Source organism: Mytilus galloprovincialis, chromosome 3 (assembly GCF_965363235.1).
Source record: "Mytilus galloprovincialis chromosome 3, xbMytGall1.hap1.1, whole genome shotgun sequence".
Classification (NCBI taxonomy): Eukaryota; Metazoa; Mollusca; class Bivalvia; order Mytilida; family Mytilidae; genus Mytilus; species Mytilus galloprovincialis.
The window spans coordinates 37,761,387-37,780,841 of record NC_134840.1 but is presented as its reverse complement, the minus strand read 5'-3'; the positions used below and the strand labels follow the sequence as shown (position 1 = coordinate 37,780,841).

General features: G+C 33.7%; 1 protein-coding gene across 1 annotated transcript in view; it reads left to right on the top strand.

Annotated features, from left to right (window-relative positions):
* Nucleotides 1–10,296, top strand: part of LOC143067872 (serine/threonine-protein kinase D1-like) — a 79,155-nt gene extending 68,859 nt beyond the window's left edge. The window contains exon 22 of the mRNA XM_076241465.1: nt 7,962–10,296. Coding sequence (XP_076097580.1) covers nt 7,962–7,972 — 11 coding nt within the window. The 3' untranslated portion in view covers nt 7,973–10,296. The remainder of the gene's footprint in view (nt 1–7,961) is intronic.
* The last annotated feature ends 9,159 nt before the right edge of the window (nt 10,297–19,455 follow it).

Here is a 19,455-nt window from a genome sequence, read left to right as displayed (position 1 = left end):
GATTTCCTTTCTGTGTTCGCTAAAGTATATGTAGGTCAACGCTATTAAAAGCTGAACTGTGTTGCTTAAAATTCATATTGAGCATATTGTACGGATGAATTTATGTTCAGTCTGCAACTTTTCCAGGGCAAATTTTGTTTTTCTTTACGATTGTTGTAACTGTAAATTAATGTAGATCGTGTATCATATGAATTATTGGAAATCCTTTGGACAGTACTTAAAAATTGCCATAAGCAGAAATTCAAGCTCTTTTTAAACAAAGAAATTTAAGTTAATAAAGAATACAATGTCATTTTCAAAATCCTTAATCACGAATTTGTCATCCTTATTAGTAACGACTCAAATTTCTTGTAATCTTTTTTTATTGGTTTGTTGAATAATTGTATGCAAGGACTAAAGTTACTTCGCACTCAGATGTATTTGGCAAAACTTTTCGGAATTTTGGTCCTCAATGCTCTTCAACTTCGTACTTTATTTTGGCCTTTTAAACTTTTTTGGATTCGAGCGTCACTGATGAGTCTTTTGTAGACGAAACGCACGTCTGGTGAATATACAAAATTTAGTCCTGGTACCTATGATGAGTTTATATATCAAACAGGTAACAATTATAGTAGATAGTATACATATTGATAATTTAGCGCAAATGAGGTATGTCTTCTTGTGGAATTGATACCTGTAAAATATAAAATTTGGCGCAGATGTTATATCACGAGAATATCACTGGCACAAAAGAACTGCAGCCAAAATTGATAGGCACTAACGGAAAAGTGTTGTATTGATATGCGTTTTAGGAATATACCCACACGCATTGTTGTGGGGTTATTTGATACAGGCATGTAACATTTTATTTCATTTGATTCAAACAGATGTCATTCTATTTTATTTGATACAGACAAATTACATTCTATTTCATTTGATACATACATATGTCATTCTATTCATTTGATACAGACAAATGACATTCTATTTCATTTGATTCAAATATATGCCATTCTATTTCATTTGATACAGACATATGCCATTCTATCTCATTTGAAACAGACACATGCCATTCTATCTCATTTAATTTGATACAGACAGATGTCCTTCTGTTTCATTTGATACATACATATATCGTTCTTTTTCATTTGATACAGACATATATCAATCTATTTCATTTGATACAGACAGATTTCATGTGATACAGACATATCTCATTTGATACAGACAAATGACATTCTATCTCATTTGATACAGACATATGTCATTCTATTTCATTTAATACCGACAGATGTCCTTCTATTTCATTTGATACCGACATATGTCATTCTATATCAATTGATACAGACAGGTGACACTATATTTCATTTGATACCGACAAATGTCATTCTATTTTATTTGATACCGACAGATGTCATTCTATTTCATTTGTTACCGACATATGTCATTCGATATCATTTGATACAGACAGATGTCATTTTATTTCACTTGATACAGACAGATGACATTCTATTTCATTTGATACAGACAGATTACACTCTATTTTATTTGATACTGACATTCTATTTCATTTGATATTGACATATGTCATTCTATTTCATTTGATACAGACAGATGTCATTCTATTTCTAAGGGGTAAAATGATAACTCTTTAAATCAGAACTGACTCGAGCTTACTAGCTCGAATGTTTTTGCGCCTTCTATCGGTCAATGTCCTAACAATAGATTGTGAGTGATTAAAACTGCATTGTTACTCAACCAGACAGTCGGTACCTACGGGTAATTGAATTGTGCGTCTTTAATTTCCGGCTTGTTATTATACTCAAAACTTCATAAAATAATAGGCGAAACACGATTCATTGAATGATTTTCAAATATGTATATTGATATTCTTTGACTTATTTATTCTTTTTTCATTGATAACTTGTATTTTAAATATTCCCGTGACATCTATTTTGATTTTTTAATTGATTTTTAAATTTCCTGTTCGCATTTCTTTTAATATCCCTTTACTAGTACTTTGAATATATTCTCCAATCGTTATGTCAGTCATTCCACAAACACGTGTCGTATATACGCTACACATGCTACCATGTGTTTATACTTCTTCAACTTAGATGATGCCATATTGGTCATATGTTATTATTGGTCATATGTTTGCAACAAACGAACACCAGTATTTCGGTACTGGCATAATCAAATATAAATTGTATGATAATCCAATTAATGAGATGCTTCATATGCGTATTTCAAAAACTATATACCCCCTTTTTTTCCAGTGTGGAAGTCGTCTTAAAAGACAATTTCTGTACTCTGAAATAATTGTTTTTGCTAGTCTCGACTATTTTTTGACGGACAGTGCACAAATTTATTCTTACTTTTGAACACACCTTAATCCTGTCTTTTGTTGGGTAAAAAAATCATTTTCATTATGTTTCGAGCAATTCTTAATAAGCCAGAATATTCATTTTTGTTAGATATCATAAAAACTCATCACAGAATGTACCCGGCTTATTATTCAATATTGCACACTCGATATTAAATAAGTTAAACTTATCAATACATAAATGAGACAACAATCCAGCGACAAGAAAACGTTAGTCATTATTATCTAAAACAATTTCACAATTTATACTCTATTTCCGAAAAACACAATAACATGTTTAGAAAATGAAAACAACAAATTATTAATTGTATTTGTTCGAGGCGCCTTTCTGTATATATTATTATCAAGAATCCTCAAAGCCTTATATTTGAAGGCGAAGGATGTATACGAACCGAAACAGGTGAAGAGCTATATCACCAAAAAGCAACAAAAAAACTAACCATAACAAGGCCAACTTAAATAGTGCAATGGTAGATATATTATTCATATGCTTCCATGATTTATTTATTAAAAAATTCATTATATAAATACATTTTTTCGTAAAATGTCTTGAGCCGAGTCGGGAATATGGCTGTTTTATCAAATATATGGCAGTTGTTATGCCCGCGTCACACTGTCCCGATTTTTATATACGATGGACACCCGAATGCGAAAATTGTAAGTTCGTACGAAGTTGGTCCCGATCTCGTTAAAATACCAAAAAGTGACCGAAGCAAGTACGATGAATAACGAAGTCTATACGATGGTGCCGAAATTATATACGATAGCAAAAGATGGACATACGAAGGTTAACCGAAGACGGGTATTTTAGCTTCATATCTCAGCCGAAGCCTACACGATGGATCACGAAGGCTACACGATGGATTACAAAGGCTACACGATGGATTACGATGATGGCGCGATGGCCATACGATGTCTAAAAGACAGACGTCGTGTACAGCTTGAAATAGCATAATACACAGGAAATTGGTTGCTCATCTTTTTACCTGCTGGTTCTAAAGACAATTTTAAAGGTATTTCTAGTTACTGAATTTTTTTGGTTGATTTCTAAAAAAATAGTTTATGTATCAAATATGCATATTCAATTTACCATTTTCTGCATGTGTCATATACAAATATAGTGTCCATTTTTTGTCCCCAATATGTTACATACGAGGGGATGCCACGCTCGGCATTGCCTTGTTTGAACTGTAAAATGTGTGCACTAGTCTGAATAATCACCCATAATTATGCCCATGTTTACTGATCTATCTTAAAGGTAAGATAATGGGTTCGTTGATCCCTTTTATTCAAGAGCTCTTTCCAGGAGAATATCATAATAATATAGACAAAAGGAAGGATGTGGGGAAAGCAACAGATACGGCAAAATATGACATACATTGTATAGAAAACAAGATGGTTATGGAGTAAACATTCGTGTGACAACAACTCAGACGATACATAAAAAATCAGAATAATGAAGAAAAAGTTTGTTTCCCTATATACGTGTACCTGCAGTGTTGGTGTACGAGGCGCGTTTATGATTTTCATTATGTTACTTGATATAAATACTTAATATGAAAAATTGACAAAAAATAATATTTTACTTGTAAAAGTAAATCCTGAGCCTGTAATAGCTGCTCTTCTTGTTCCATTTGAATTAATAGAAACAACGCTGTCGCCTTTCTTGTTCTCATAAAATCATATGATATGAGATCCGTTTTTTTGTGAACGTCTTTCTTAACTGTCGTATTAGACTGACCAGTGCATATCGCGCATGGCACTTTAAATGTATTTTAGCGCGAAAATTAACTTACATTTATCTGGATTTATTGCCGTCGTAGTTCCATCTTGTCGCCTTCGTACTTTTATTCGATGGCAACACGACGGAATTGCGAGGTCTTCACGAAGTCGTGTTGCCATCGTAAGACCTTCGAGTAGCTTCGTGATTCATTCGTGTAGACATCGTAATGTCAAAACTGTCCGATGGGAACGATGGAAACACGAATGCAATACGATGTTCAAAGATGCATTCCCGGTGACATTACGATGGTGAGGATGGTGATACGAACTCAATACGAACCCTCAACATCGGACGCACCTTCGGGGATTTTTTAACATGTTAAAAAATTTAGAACCCTTCCCGAAGTTGTCCCCGAAGGCTAGAAAAACTGGCCGATGGTTCTACGATGGTTAAAGATGGCACTACGAATAGCCCGATCTTGATACGATCAGTCCCGATTTTGAAAATTTCCATAATCGTGTTGCCATCGGCGTAAAAATCGGGACAGTGTGACGCGGGCATTATTAAATACATGTTGTCATGTAGTCATGTCTGTTAGCGTTTGTTTTTGTTGCACTTCAGTGTTTCTGTTGTTGTTTTGTTTTCCTCTTATGTTTGATGTATTCCCCTCGGTTTTAGTTTGAAACCCGAATTTGTTTTCTCTTTTCTCTCAATCGATTTATGACTTTTGAACAGCGGTATACTACTGTTGCTTTTATTTATTTATAACCAAATAGGTTAAAGACCCTTACAATCAAATTCTTTATTTCTATTCAACAAACTTGTTAAATTGATTTTTTCGGCCGCCTTTGATAAATTCATTCGACACTTTTATAACATGTTTGGCGTGGAAGCTTGTTTATCGTAAATTTCCGATGCAAATGTTTTGTGACTACAATGTTAACTCAACACTTTGTAACAAACACAATGTTTCTGATGGTGACAGATTCTTTCGATAAGGGAGACTGTTTTTGTCGAGCCTTCGACTTTAGTCGAAAAAGCGAGACTAAGCGATCCTACATTCCGTCGTCGTCGGCGTCGTCGGCGGCGTCAACAAATATTCACTCTGTGGTTAAAGTTTTTGAAATTTTAATAACTTTCTTAAACTATACTGGATTTCTACCAAACTTTGACAGAAGCTTGTTTATGATCATAAGGTAGTATCCAAAAGTAAATTTTGTAAAAATAAAATTCCATTTTTTCCGTATTTTACTATAAATGGACTTAGTTTTTTCTGCGAGGAAACAAAACATTCACTCTGTAGTTAAAGTTTTTAGAATTTTAATAACTTTCTCAAACTATCCTGGGTTTGTACTAAACTTGCACAGAAGCTTGTTTATGATCATAAGATAATATCCAGAAGTAAATTTTGAAAAAATAAAATTCCATTTTTTCCAAATTTTACTTATAAATGGACTTAGTTTTTTCTGCGGAGAAACATTACATTCACTCTGTGGTTAAAGTTTTTAGAACTTTCTTAAACTATCCTGGGTTTGTACCAAATTTGGACAGAAGCTTGTTTATGATCATAAGATAGTATCCAGAAGTAAATTTTGTAAATAAATAAATCCATTTTTTCCATATTTTACTTTTAAATGGACTTAGTTTTTTTCCAGGGAACCATTACATTCACTCTGTGGTTAAAGTTTTAAAAATTTTAATAACTTTCTTAAACTATCCTGGGTTTGTACCAAACTTGGACAGAAGCTTATTTATGATCATAATATTGTATCCAGAAGTAAAGTTTGTAAAAAGATTACTCAGTTTTTTCTGTAATTTACTTTTAAATGGACTTAGATTTTCTTGCAATCATAAAATAGTACATGTAACAAGAGGAATATTTTTATTGATTTTTTCCCTCATTGTTGTTGAGTCTGCAATTTACAGCAAAAATAGGCGAGACACTGGGTTCCGCGGAACCCTTACAAATTTTTGTATGAAGAAACATGGTTGGGATATTTTGCTAAATATAACAAGTGTGGACACAGATGAGTGTGGATAGTATGTTTGGATGTGTGACAGTGTCTTATGACAAAAGGAATTCTATGTTTTTTTCCTATATGGTGTTAGTAACTGTCTTGCACGGTGACAACAGAACTGAGCATTAGGAGTGTTATTTATTTAATATTTTTTTATGTTAAAGACGGGCATGGAGGAGACAGTAATTACATTAGTTACCAAATGGTTATGATAGAATATGTTCTACATCTTTGATTTTGTAGCTAGGAGAGCAACACATAATAGGTTCATTTTTCACATGTTTTTTCTAAATGGGAGATGATATCTAGATTTGAGAACATGATATAAGGAACCTGTAACTCAGTGGTTGTCGTTTGTTTTATGTGTTACATATTAGTTTTTTGTTTATTTTTTAACATAAATAAGGCTATTAGTTTTCTCGTTTGAATTGTTTTACATTGTCATTTCGGGGCTTTTTATAGCTGATTATACGGTATTGGCTTTGCTCATTGTTTATGGTCGTACTGTGACCTGTAGTTGTTAATTTCTGTGTCGATTTGGTCTCTTGTAGAGAATTGTCTCATTAGCAATCATACCACATCATTTTTATATGTATTTGCTTACTATTGGTATGTTTTTATTTATATTTCTTTGTGGTGGATCGTCAGTATCATTAGTAAATTTGTTTGTTTAAATGTCGAATTGTTCTGCAGATTAGAATACATTTATTGGTTTTTAGTAATGACAATGCCTGACATGATGCTTGGGGTTTGAGTATATCTCCCCCAAAGCTGGTCGAAGCAAAGAAAAATTTTGACCAATATGAAAATGATTTCACCAAAAGAACCTTTGTGAGCATGCTTCAAAGACTCATAACTGCTCCATAAGGAATCTGATAGAATTTCAAGCATGTCAAGCAGATATTATCAACATCTACTTAATTAGTCTAATATGTCTAAATATCTAAAAAGTTATAATATTCAAAGGGTATTGCAAAATTATTCCTTTTCATTTTTTTGTTTTGTTATATGGATACAAATATAAGTGATACATGTACCAATACAATATTTGTTGTGGTATGAAAGTGTAGTAATTAACATTTACCGTAACAATGTTAATTCACACAAATTAAGAAATAAACAAATAAATGGAACAGATGCTCTGCAGGGCACAGCTTTATACGACTTCAGGGGTCGAACACTGAACGGTAGCGGCTAGTATGGACACAACATTCAAGTTGGATACAGCTCTGAATTTGGATTGTGATTAAATAGTTGACACAGAATGAATGTGGTCTAATGAACTTAAAATATTTTTTTTTTTGCTTTTGAGCAATTCACCAAGCTGTTGAATATTAATCCTTTCAAAAAAAATATATTTGAAGAAATTTTCTTTTTAATTTCTGAAATCTGAAATGAGAAAAATTGACCCCGCTCTCCCCCATTTTTTTTTTTTGCTAAATATAATGCTTGAAAGCCGTACATAATGAACACACACTGACCCGATTGAATGATATTTAGATTATTTTCTTCAAAAAAATAAACATCCTGTCAATTAATGAAAAAGTGAAATTAGAAATTAAATATAAATGATAATTGATATATGTTTTGCATCCTAAACGATTGTCTCGAATTATACTCATCAGAAATACTTCAACCCGAAAATTTGCAAGCATATCATGTATTAGAACTTGAATATTTGAAGAACATGTAGGACCTCCGGCTTAGTTAAAATTATCTGAAGTCGACTTTCCGTGAAGGAATTTGAAACTGTACCTTAGTTAGTTTCTCAATAATTTCAAAATTTATCAACGGAGTATTTAAAAATATATGTCATGAATGATATTAATTCTCTGTTTTCTATTTTCTTTTTCAGGGTCTGAGTAAAGCAACACCAAAATTTAAAGATATACATGTCAACCAGGCAAAGGTTATTTACATGATCAATCGTGTGATTACTGAAAATATCTTCGCACATATATTTTCAAAAGCTTTAAACATAGAGTGAACATTACTGATATAATATAAGATAAGAAGTTTAATTGTACGTTTCTTTATATTGTTATTCTTGATATTGCAATGTTATATCAGGTGTTTAAATGAACGTCACACTATTCAATGAACGATGCAAAGTGTTGGAAAATTTGAGATCAGCAAGATAATGTTGCAAACGAATATCTTGGTACGATGTTTCTTGTATAAATTTGTTATTCAACATATCATTATTTTTATCTTCAACTTTCTTGACGTTTACAACAAATATGGCATATAATATGCACGATGAGTTTTATTTGTTGAAATCAAAACCAATTTTTCTTACGTACTTTATTCGTTGTTTAAATCTGTATGTTTTAAACTTTTATGGAATATCACGCACATGTTTGTATTGGGTATTTTATGTATATTTCTTTGTAGTCTTTCATTTTATATTTGAAAATGGATTTTATATTCAAATATAAACTAATGTGATGTAATTTGAAGAAGCTTAAAAGATAGATACATCTCATTCAACATCGTGGAATGTTTGCGGGTCTTGAAAAGATGTACACGAAAAAAAGAGTAATTAAGCCAAAGTTCTCATTAATACCATTATATCTTACATGATCTTCTAGCATTCGAATTTGATCGATAGAATTCTCCTTTACATGTTTTTTGCATATATACTTAATTGCTATTTTCACATTTGTTAATATTGTTTAGTAATGAAATATGGATTTTTGGCTAGTACTTTTTTTATATTAAATTAAAAAGTTTTGTCCGAATGTATGTTTGCGTTTTAAAAAAGTACAATGGTAAACTATCGTTGCATTGATTTAAAGTTAATGAAATAGAATGCAATGACGACTTTTGATTTTGAAAGATTTTTTTAGCAGTTCCTATATGCCCTTTTCGTTTGCCTATGTGTATTTGACAATTTTCAGTTTTAAAATATGGTAAGTAATCAAAACTTATGTTTCTTTCTAAAGTCATCGGAAGACTTCTAGATCTATTTGACCCTGTTTTCTTACATTGTAAAATTTAAGAATAGCTTCATCAGCCATTGATTACACTTTGTCACGAATGAAATATACGAAACGGTAAAATGATAACCGTACTGTATCTGAAAAGGTATTACTGTCAATAGGTTATTTAGCAGTCGAAAATGGAGCTCTACTAGTAGGGCAGAGCAATAGTTTCCACCGTTGAATTTGCAAAATGACAGTGGTAAATCTACAACACAGTACTATCAATCCAATTCTAATGTAGTACTAGTAAAATGCAAGAAAAAGTATTGAAATCGTGATATGGGATTTTGTAACGTTATTAATGAATGGCTATTATCTATTTTGAATTTATTGAACCATAAAACTAATTTTTGACTCTTCACATTGAATAATCCGCGAAGCGGATTATGTTAAATGTGAAGAGTCAAAAAATAGTTTTATGGTTCAATAAAATCAAAATAAATTATTGCCATTCATTATAAATAAATTTCTATCAAAAATAAGGCTCAAAGAACTTTTTATATTATTTATATTAACAATAACAACGTACACACATGTTGGCGTATGAATACACAACGTCAGAGTGGGCGTGTCGCCATCAAAATTGACAACATTGAAAATAAAACTAATAATTTTAACCAATCAGAAGACAGTAAAAACACCAAATTTATTTATTTGACAATAGCTCTAGCCGTCAATCGTGAAGCTGACGACAGACGTTATCCATTAAAAGTGGCGTTACATATCATATTTTATTAGAATGGTGTTTGACAATTATACATGCTATTATACTTTCAAGATGCCGTAAATTAGACCGTGTTATATTTTAAAATTATGATTTTGTTTACATATCCGAATAGAAAAATTAGAATAGAAACTAAAGAATGTAAACAAGGAGTAAATCACACTATATTCTATGTTGATATTTCTTTCATAATGGCGATTACAGAAAATTACTGAACAAGCCTAGCTAGAGCGTTGAAATCAAAGTAATTATTTTTGCCTTATTAATCGAAGCAATGTTCGAAAATTTACTTTATAATTATTTGATTTATAATTCATATAGTCTATCAGGTTTTTCTTTTTTCAATTGTTGAAGGCGTTCAATTAATTTCCATCCATTTGTCCGCCTCATTACATCACCTACCGTTTATATAAACCTTCACTTCATATTACCTACAATATATGTACCTCATTTGTTGTTTTTAATAAATGTAGTCTATTGAATATATGTTTTTTTTAATCATCTTATCAAATGCCATACTGAATTCAAACATTAAGGCCGATGCCAATACATAGTAAAACAACTACATGTAACAATCCAAGGTAATTAAACTAACCCATAGTTTTTGTCAGGACAAATGTTGGCAGTTGTTGTCACTTGTACCGTTTATTGATGGCGTTTGATTTCTTTAGTTTTTATGGACTTGTCAATTTTTGAATTTGTGTTGGAGTTTGGTATGTTTGTTTTTTTCTGGACAAATTATGCTAAGTCCACCTCGCAAAATCGTAGAATGCATTTTATAATAATTATCGTTCCCTCAAACTTCCACAATGAAAAATAAAAAAAAGCCGAAATATTGTTGACGATTATTAGAAAAAAATATGTGTAAACGAAAATTCCGCACAATTTAAATAGTATGTGTTCAGCGTCGCTGTCTGTATAACAAACATGTCCAGGAGGATAACGAATAATCAAAACAACAAGTTTGTACGAAATGAAAATATAAAGTCTGTCCCAAAAAGAGAAAACAACACATTAATAATGTCATGTGTCTGAAGCGCTTATCTGGATTTAACTTCACCAAGGACCCTCAAAGCCGAATATTTAAAAGCTTCAGATGTAAAAGACCGAAACAGTCAAAGAGCTATATAAACAAAAAGTACTTAAACAATAACTAAATCCACCAAATGAAGGAATGCCACCTTTATATTATTAGAATGCAGAGTCGATACGGGTTTGTCCATATTGTTAACTGTCACTTGCTCGACAGAGAAGCAACTAATACTAATTAAAAAGTTTTAATTAGTTTGAGTCGACCGAGTATTCAACCAATGAGTTCCTACAACTAAGACACTTAGACAAGCATGCAAGCACGACACCAACGATGTATTTTCTATAATTTGTTTGATATAAATAGTTCATATCTCTTCAGGAAGGAAAGAGGCGATAACGATATTGAAAATTCATTTATGATATATTGTCTTAATTATAAGTTTTTGTTATTAACAATCAAGAATATGAAACTCGATATCTTTATTTTCCCAGAGGGTTAGGCATATATTCAATTATTTAGGCTTTTGTCAAATCAGCATTCGAGTCTTTTTGTTGTCATTAATACTAGATAAAGGATGGTCCACTTTTAACCTTTGCTTCTCTTTCAGGTTTTTATATTTTTTAATAAATGACAGTTTCTATTGTAATTAATATTGGATTGAGTGCGTTTCTAGTAGTCAAAGCATTGTAAAGCCATTGTACAGTTGTAAAGCCACTTAGCAGGTTGTTTGTAAAACCACTGGGCAGGTTGCCGTTGAAGACATTTGGCCGGTTATTGTTGAAGCCACTTGGCTGGTTGTTATTGACGCCAATTGACAGGTTGTTGTTGACGCAACTGGGCGTGTTATTATTGAAGACACTGGGAAAAATTGTAATTAAAGCCACTGGGCTGATAGTTAATTAAGCGACTGCGCATGTTGTTATTGACGACTTGGGCGTATTATTATTGACGCCACTGGGCGTGTTGTTAATGACGACTTGGGCGTATTATTATTGACGCCACTGGGCGTGTTGTTATTGACGCCACTGGGCCTGTTATTATTGACGGCACTGGGCTTGTTGTTATTGACGCCACTGTGCGAGTTATTATTGACGCCACTGGGCGTGGTATTATTGACGCCTCTTGGTGTGTTATTGACGCCACTGGCCGTGGTATTATTGACGCCTCTTGGCATGTTATTGACGCCAATGGCCGTGTTGTTATTGACGCCAATGGGTGTGGTATTATTGACGCCTCTTGGAGTGTTATTGACGCCACTGGGCGTGTTGTTATTGACGCCAATGGGTGTGTTGTCATTGACGCCACTGGGAGAGTTATAATTGACACCACTGGGCGAGTTATTATTAACGCCACTTTGAGAGTCATCATTGACGCCACTAGGCGAGTTATTATTGTCGCCTTTTGGCGTTTTATTGACGCGACTGGGCGTGTTGTTATCGACGTGACTGACCGTGGTATTATTGACGCCTCTTGGCGTTTTATTGACGCCACTGAGCGTGTTGTTATTGCCGCCACTTGGCGTGTTGTTATTGACGCCACTGGATGTGTTGTTATTGACACCATTGGGCGTGTTGTTATCGATGCCACTGGGCGTGTTGTTATTAAAGCCACTGGGCAGGTTGATATTGAAGCCACTGGGCAAGATGCTGTTGAAGCCAATGGGCATGTAATTATTCAAGCCATGGGCTAGAATTTATCTAAGCCATTAGGCATGTTGTTATTGACGCACTGGGTATGTTGTTATAGACGCCACTTGGCAAGTTTGTATTGAAGTCACTGGGCAGGTTTTTATAGACGCGACTTGGCAGGTTGGTATTGAAGCCTTTGGGCAGGTTGTTTGTAAAACCACTTGGCAAGTTGTTGTTGAAGACACTTGGCTGGTTATTGTTGAAGCCACTAGACTGGTTGTTATTGATGCCGATGGACAAGTTGGTGCTGACGCAGCTGGGCGTGTTGTTATTGAAGACACTAGAATTTTTTTTAATAAAAAGCCACAAGGCTGATTGTTAATTGAGCTACTGGGCATGTTGTTATTGACTCCACCGGGCATGTTGTTATTTACGCCACTGGGCATGTTGTTATTGACACAACTGGGCAAAATAATTATTAATGCCAAGGAGAAGGATGTTGTTGAAGTCACTTGGCATGTCATAATTAAAACCATGGCCTAATTGTTATTTAACCACTGGGCATTTATTATTGACGCCACTGGGTAGATTGTTATAGACGCCACTGTACGGGTTGGTATTGAAGCCACTGGACAGGTTGTTTATAAAGCCAGTGGGCAGTCTGTTGTTGAAGATACTTCGCTTGTTCTTGGTGACGCCCATGGACAGGTCGTTGTTGACGCAAATTGTAATTTAAGCCAATTGGCTGATAGTTAATTAAGCCACTGGACATGGTATTATTGACGCAACTGGACATATTATTATTAATACATATGGACATGATGTTGTTGCAGCCACTGGGCATGTCGTTATAAAAGATATAGGCTGATAGTTATATTAAGCCACTGGACATGTTATAAATGCCACTGGGCAGGTTGTTTGTAAAACCAATGGGCCGGTTGTTTTTGAAGACACTGAGCAGGTTATTATTGACATCAGTGGGCAACTGTTGTTGAAGACACTTGACTGGTTGTTGTTGAAGCCACTCGGCATGTAGTAATTGAAGCTACTGGGCTTATAGTTAGTTATTTAAGCCACTCGGCATGTTGTTATTGACGCCATTGACCAGGTTATTTTTTTGGATACTGGACTTGTAGTTATTGAAGACTCTTGTGTAGTTTTTAGTTAAAGACACTGGGATTGGTGTTGAGGACATTGAATTGGTAGATGTTAAAGACACTGGGCTAGGTGTTGAGGATATTGGGTTAGTAGATGTTGAAGACATTGCGCTTGGTGTTGATGACATTGGGTTGATAGATGTCGAGGACACTGGGCTTGGTGTTGAGGACGCTGGGTCAGTAGATGTTGAAGACACTGGGCTTGGTGTAGAGGACATTAGATTGCTAGATGTTGAGGACACTTGGCTTGGTGTTGAGGACATTGGGTAGATAGTTGTTGAAGACACTGGGCTTGTTGTTGATGACATTGGGTTGGTAGATGTTGAAGACACTTACAGTGACTTAGCTGGTTGTTGTTGAAGCCACTGGGCAGGTTGTTATTACAAACACTTGGCTGGTAGTTAATCAAGACACACTGGACATGTTGATGTGTAAAACACAGGGTAGGTTATTGTTGAAGACACTTGGCAGGTTTGTTGTTGAAGTCTCTGAGTATGTTGTTAATGAAGACACTGCTGATTGTTGTTTAAGACATTGGGCAGGTTGGTTAGTTATTGAAGACACTTGGCTTGTTGTTATTGAAGAGACTGAGGTTTGTTAAAATTCTCGGCTGGTTGGTAAAGATACTGGGCTGGTTGTTGTTGAAGACACTGGATCAGTTTTTGTATAAGCCACTGGAGATGTTATTAAAAACACTGAGGTGGTTGCAGTCGAAAACACTGGACAAGTTTTAATTAAAGGTACTTGGCTGGTTGTTGTTATAGACACTGGGTATGTTGTTATGGAAGACACTGGGCTGGTTGTTGTTCAAAAACACTGGACAGGTTGTTATAACAGACACTGGAGGGGTTGTTGTTTAAAACACTTGACAGGTTGTAATTGAAGACACTGGGTTGGTTGTTGTTAAAAACACTTGACAGGTTGTAATACAGACACTGGGTTGGTTGTTGTTAAAAAAAAATTTTTAAAATGAACAGGTTTTTAATACAGACACTGGGCTGGTTGGTGTTGAGGACACTGGGCAGGTGGCTTTGGATGAAGCAACTAGGCTGTTTATTATTTAAGTAACTAAGCATATTATTATTTAAGTCACTAGGGCGAATGTTTAGACAATACTAATTGTTATTGAAGCTATTAGGCTGAATTTCAGACATGCATATTGGTATATTACTTAAAATAAATTTCTTTAAATAGTTATATTGAAGATGCTGACATACACCTTGATTAATATTTAGTTAGAATAACAAGTAGTCAAATCTTCATAAGTTTCGAAATGATTCGTATTTCATATACAAGAGCCAGTGCTAACACATGTACTTCTGATAAGATTTTTCTGAAGCATAACAGGTTAAAATAGGACAGAGGAAAGGATGGTTTGGTTAGAGGAGACTTTCCAGCACAGTTATCTGTTCATCGAAATTAAGAAATTCAAATAAATATTCAATGCTATTTTCCCGTTCTTTGTGTTTCGAGAGCACTTGTCTCTGCAAGTGGCGTCTCCCATGTAAGAGTTTGTGTTATTGAAGACACTAGAATTTTTTTTAATAAAAAACCACAAGGCTGATTGTTAATTGAGCCACTGGGCATGTTGTTATTGACTCCACCGGGCATGTTGTTATTTACGCCACTGGGCATGTTGTTATTGACACAACTGGGCAAAATAATTATTAATGCCAAGGAGAAGGATGTTGTTGAAGTCACTTGGCATGTCATAATTAAAACCATGGCCTAATTGTTATTTAACCACTGGGCATTTATTATTGACGCCACTGGGTAGATTGTTATAGATATATATATATACATATATATATGAACTTTCAACAATATTATACTCGTATTTATAATAAAATGTGCGCTTGTCTCTGCAAGTGGCGTCTCCCATGTAAGAGTTTGTGTTTATTTGATAAATATTTTATGTTCGTTTGAGTTTACGAATAAGCATTTAACGTTAATATCTTTCTCCCATGAGGTATCACCTGAAACACTGCAGTATGGAGAACTCCTCACAACATAATTATTCAAATAAAGCTATTTTGCTACAAAAATGATACTGTGAAAATACGATTATAAAAACTTTGCAATCACATAAAAATTCTGGTATACAGAAGAATATACATTGACTTTCTAACAACAGCAGTCAAGATGAAAGTTCACAATATAAAGAGAAAAGGGTTCATCTCATCTGTAAAAATTTGAAATAAATACAAAAACAAACATCATAAAAAGATAAACTATCTAAGAAATTACCCGAGCCACTTATATTGGCTTTCTGTATCCCCAAAACCCTTTCAGACTTGCTAATGAGAGTTGATTAATCCTTTAAAGGGTTGTAAAAACTAGTGATATCTGACTTGCAAGCAAATACTGCACAACCTAACTTTTAACAGTCACTCCACTAGTACGGAATACTTCATATTTCGCAATGTAACTTGCAAGACTACGAGTATTGTGTACCTTCAACAGTTTTACCGTACTAGTAGTAAATAGTATGTTGGTGAGTCAGAACATCTATTTAACAATCGTATGAACGGCTATCGTTGTGAGTATGAAAGAAGAATTCCTCTTAGAAGATATATGCAATCATGTGACCACACAAAGGCACTCTATTGCCACTATTTACCACCAGGCTGGTATGTCTTGGGAGGAGAGAATCACTCGGGTAAGATTCGATGTAAGAAAATTAAAAATATTGGCAATAAACGGGATCAGTGAAAATGAAATTGGTATCATACGAAAACTGCTAAATTCATATCATATTGTCGGTTTTTTCATTTGATTTCACTCAATTCATGTTTGTGAGTTGAATAAGTTTGCAACGACTGTTATCAATACCAGATATAAACCTTTTCAAAAATGTGCCGCAGGTTTTGGAATCTACGGCAGCCAAATAAAATCAACTGGTTTCACGTTTCTCTGTCTGACTAGCGAAATGTTTAGTAATTAAGATTTTTTCACTCAGGCTGCAGGCAGAACTTATGTTGTTACTAGCATTAGATGACTGTTTAAAATTGTATGATAGAATTCTAGCGATCACATTTTATGATAAATCTACAGATTTACTACTTTTTTAAAAAGACGAGCGGTATCAACTTGTCTCTGATGATTTCATATATTTAAATGGTGCTGGTATTTTTTTAATTCATTTTCCGCAGAGGCAATGAGGACAAAAATGAAGGACATTGATTAGAAAAGAGAGGATGGCATCAGAATTGGCCGTGTTTGGAATCTTATTCTATTATAAAATCATATTGGACAACGGACGTCGATTAAACACTGGACGTAGATCTAGTATAATATCTTTACATATAGATATATGTTTTATTTGAATAGAAAAGACATGACCATGGAAATTAAAGATGCAGTAGAGTATTATTGACTTCCACGATGGTGGACGTACAGTCATACTCTTTAAGTAATAGACATTGAATTGATAGTATGAATTTGAATTTGTTGATAAGAATACTGTCAGTTATATGTTCCCTGCTAAGTTAGTTTGTTTGTTATGGTAAACAAAGATTGACGACTTTTTAACGTAAAATCGATTATACACATGAAAGATAATATATATATTCACGTCTTAACGTTAATGTTATTTAGTTTCAACCTTTTTCACGCAGCTTTTATTTTAAATAATGTTAAACATTTCGACTCAACAGACTGTTTTGTATATTGATTTTTGTTCACTTCAATGGTTTCAAATGAAGTATTCAATTAGATTTTCATCACTGATGAAAATCCAATTTCAAAACTGTGTTATTGTTTGAAAAAGATGTATGAATTCTAAAAAGAAATCGTTACAGCATTAGTTCTCTTACGCATATATTTTATTGGAACTAGTTGAATATTGTATATTTAAGTCATTTAAGAATTTTAATTTCCTGACTATTTTTTTTTAATTTTCACGAAATAAAATCACATAAAATATTATCAGCATAATCATTAAACCAATAGTAGCTGAAACTGATAATTACTTTGGATGTATCAATTCGAAAGCAACATGTATGTCAAAAATGTGTTTTCGAGTATTTTATGTTTTCTACAGAGATAAGCTTCAAACTCAAACAAAAAATACAAAAAATAATAATGATGAATACTTTATAACGTATAAAGTTTTGGTGTGTGTATTTTGTGTTTTTGATTGTGTATGGAAAACAGTAATTGACGAGCAAGGGAGTTAAAAAGGCAAATTTTGAAACAAGCCATACAATCTGAATCAGGTTATAGAAATTAGCAGGTATATACATGATCTCATCATAGATACCAAGATCAACTGTATTAAATTTGCAATTTGTTAAAGATATTATACCAGAAATTGAGGAAACACAATAAATGAGTTGAACAAAATATGCGAATATGTATTAATCAATAAAGGATTGTGAATTATATCAGCATGGAATTAAGGTACACGAGAACACAGAGCCATTGATCCTTGATCTTCTAGAATTTTTGCCGGATCCAAAGTTTCGGATTTTGACTGAGAACTGTTACAGATAGTTTAAAATGTATATAGCATTGTTGAAATATGCCTGTTGTCAGAAATTTCACAATGACACTTTTTTTTATTACCCCCCCCCCCCCCTAAATCAGTATTTTATTTCGTTCAATCAACTCTCAGAAACGCCCTTCTTTATTTAAAACATTTATTACGTATACTTCGATCCATATAAAAGTAATGTTATTACCTAGTGAAAGATAATGATTATATTGTTTATATGAAGAACATGTCATTTCTACAAAAGCAGTTTGATAGTTTTTGGCACAACTTTTTGGAATTTTGGATCCTCTATGCTCTTCAACTTTGTATTGTTTGGCTTTATAACTATTTTGATATGAGCGTCACTGATGAGTCTTATGTAGACGAAACGCGCGTCTGGCGTACTAAATTATAATCCTGGTACATTTGATAACTATTATTAAATAAAAATATTTGAACTGCATAGAGTAAAATAAACGATGTTGTGAATATACAACCCACTGTACGTTGCCTATCAATGACCACTTACAAAAAAATGACTACCACTGCATATAAAATAGATTTAAACCATACCGATGTACTTGCTACTGTGGTGATGGTGCCCTTAGGGTTTTATAGTTCTCCACTAGAGGTGTCAACCAAGTGGTAGTGATATGAATGTATGATACCCATGTACTGTCTATGTTGCTGACAGTACTTTTAGGGGTTTAATGATAACCAGCTGCGATGTAAAGTCATTGGTACTAATATAAATATCTGAAATCATTGACTGGCCATTGAGCTGTTGGTACCCTTAGGGACAAACAGTTCACCATCTGATCTTTCGACCAAGAGATAGTTATGTGAATGCTTCATACCGATGTGCTTGCCACTTGCTAAGCGGTACCCATAGGGATTGAAAGTTTAACATCAGAGTCATTGACCCAGTGGTACGTATATGAATGTATGATACCGATGTTCTTTCCTATGGGCTTACGACACCCCTTATGGATAATAGTTTTCAAACAGAGGTGTCAACCCAGTGGTAATAATAGAAATGTATGATATCGATATACTGGCTACGTGGCTGAAAGACCTAATAGTAAACCAGCAGCAGTGTGGACAAAATGGTAATAATAGAAATGTATGATTCTGATATACTGGCTACGTGGCTGAAAGACCTAATAGTAAACCAGCAGCAGTGTGAACAAAATGGTAATACTAAAAATGTATGATTCCGATATACTGGCTACGTGGCTGAAAGACCTAATAGTAAACCAGCAGCAGTGTGAACAAAATGGTAATACTAAAAATGTATGATTCCGATATACTGGCTACGTGGCTGAAAGACCTAATAGTAAACCAGCAGC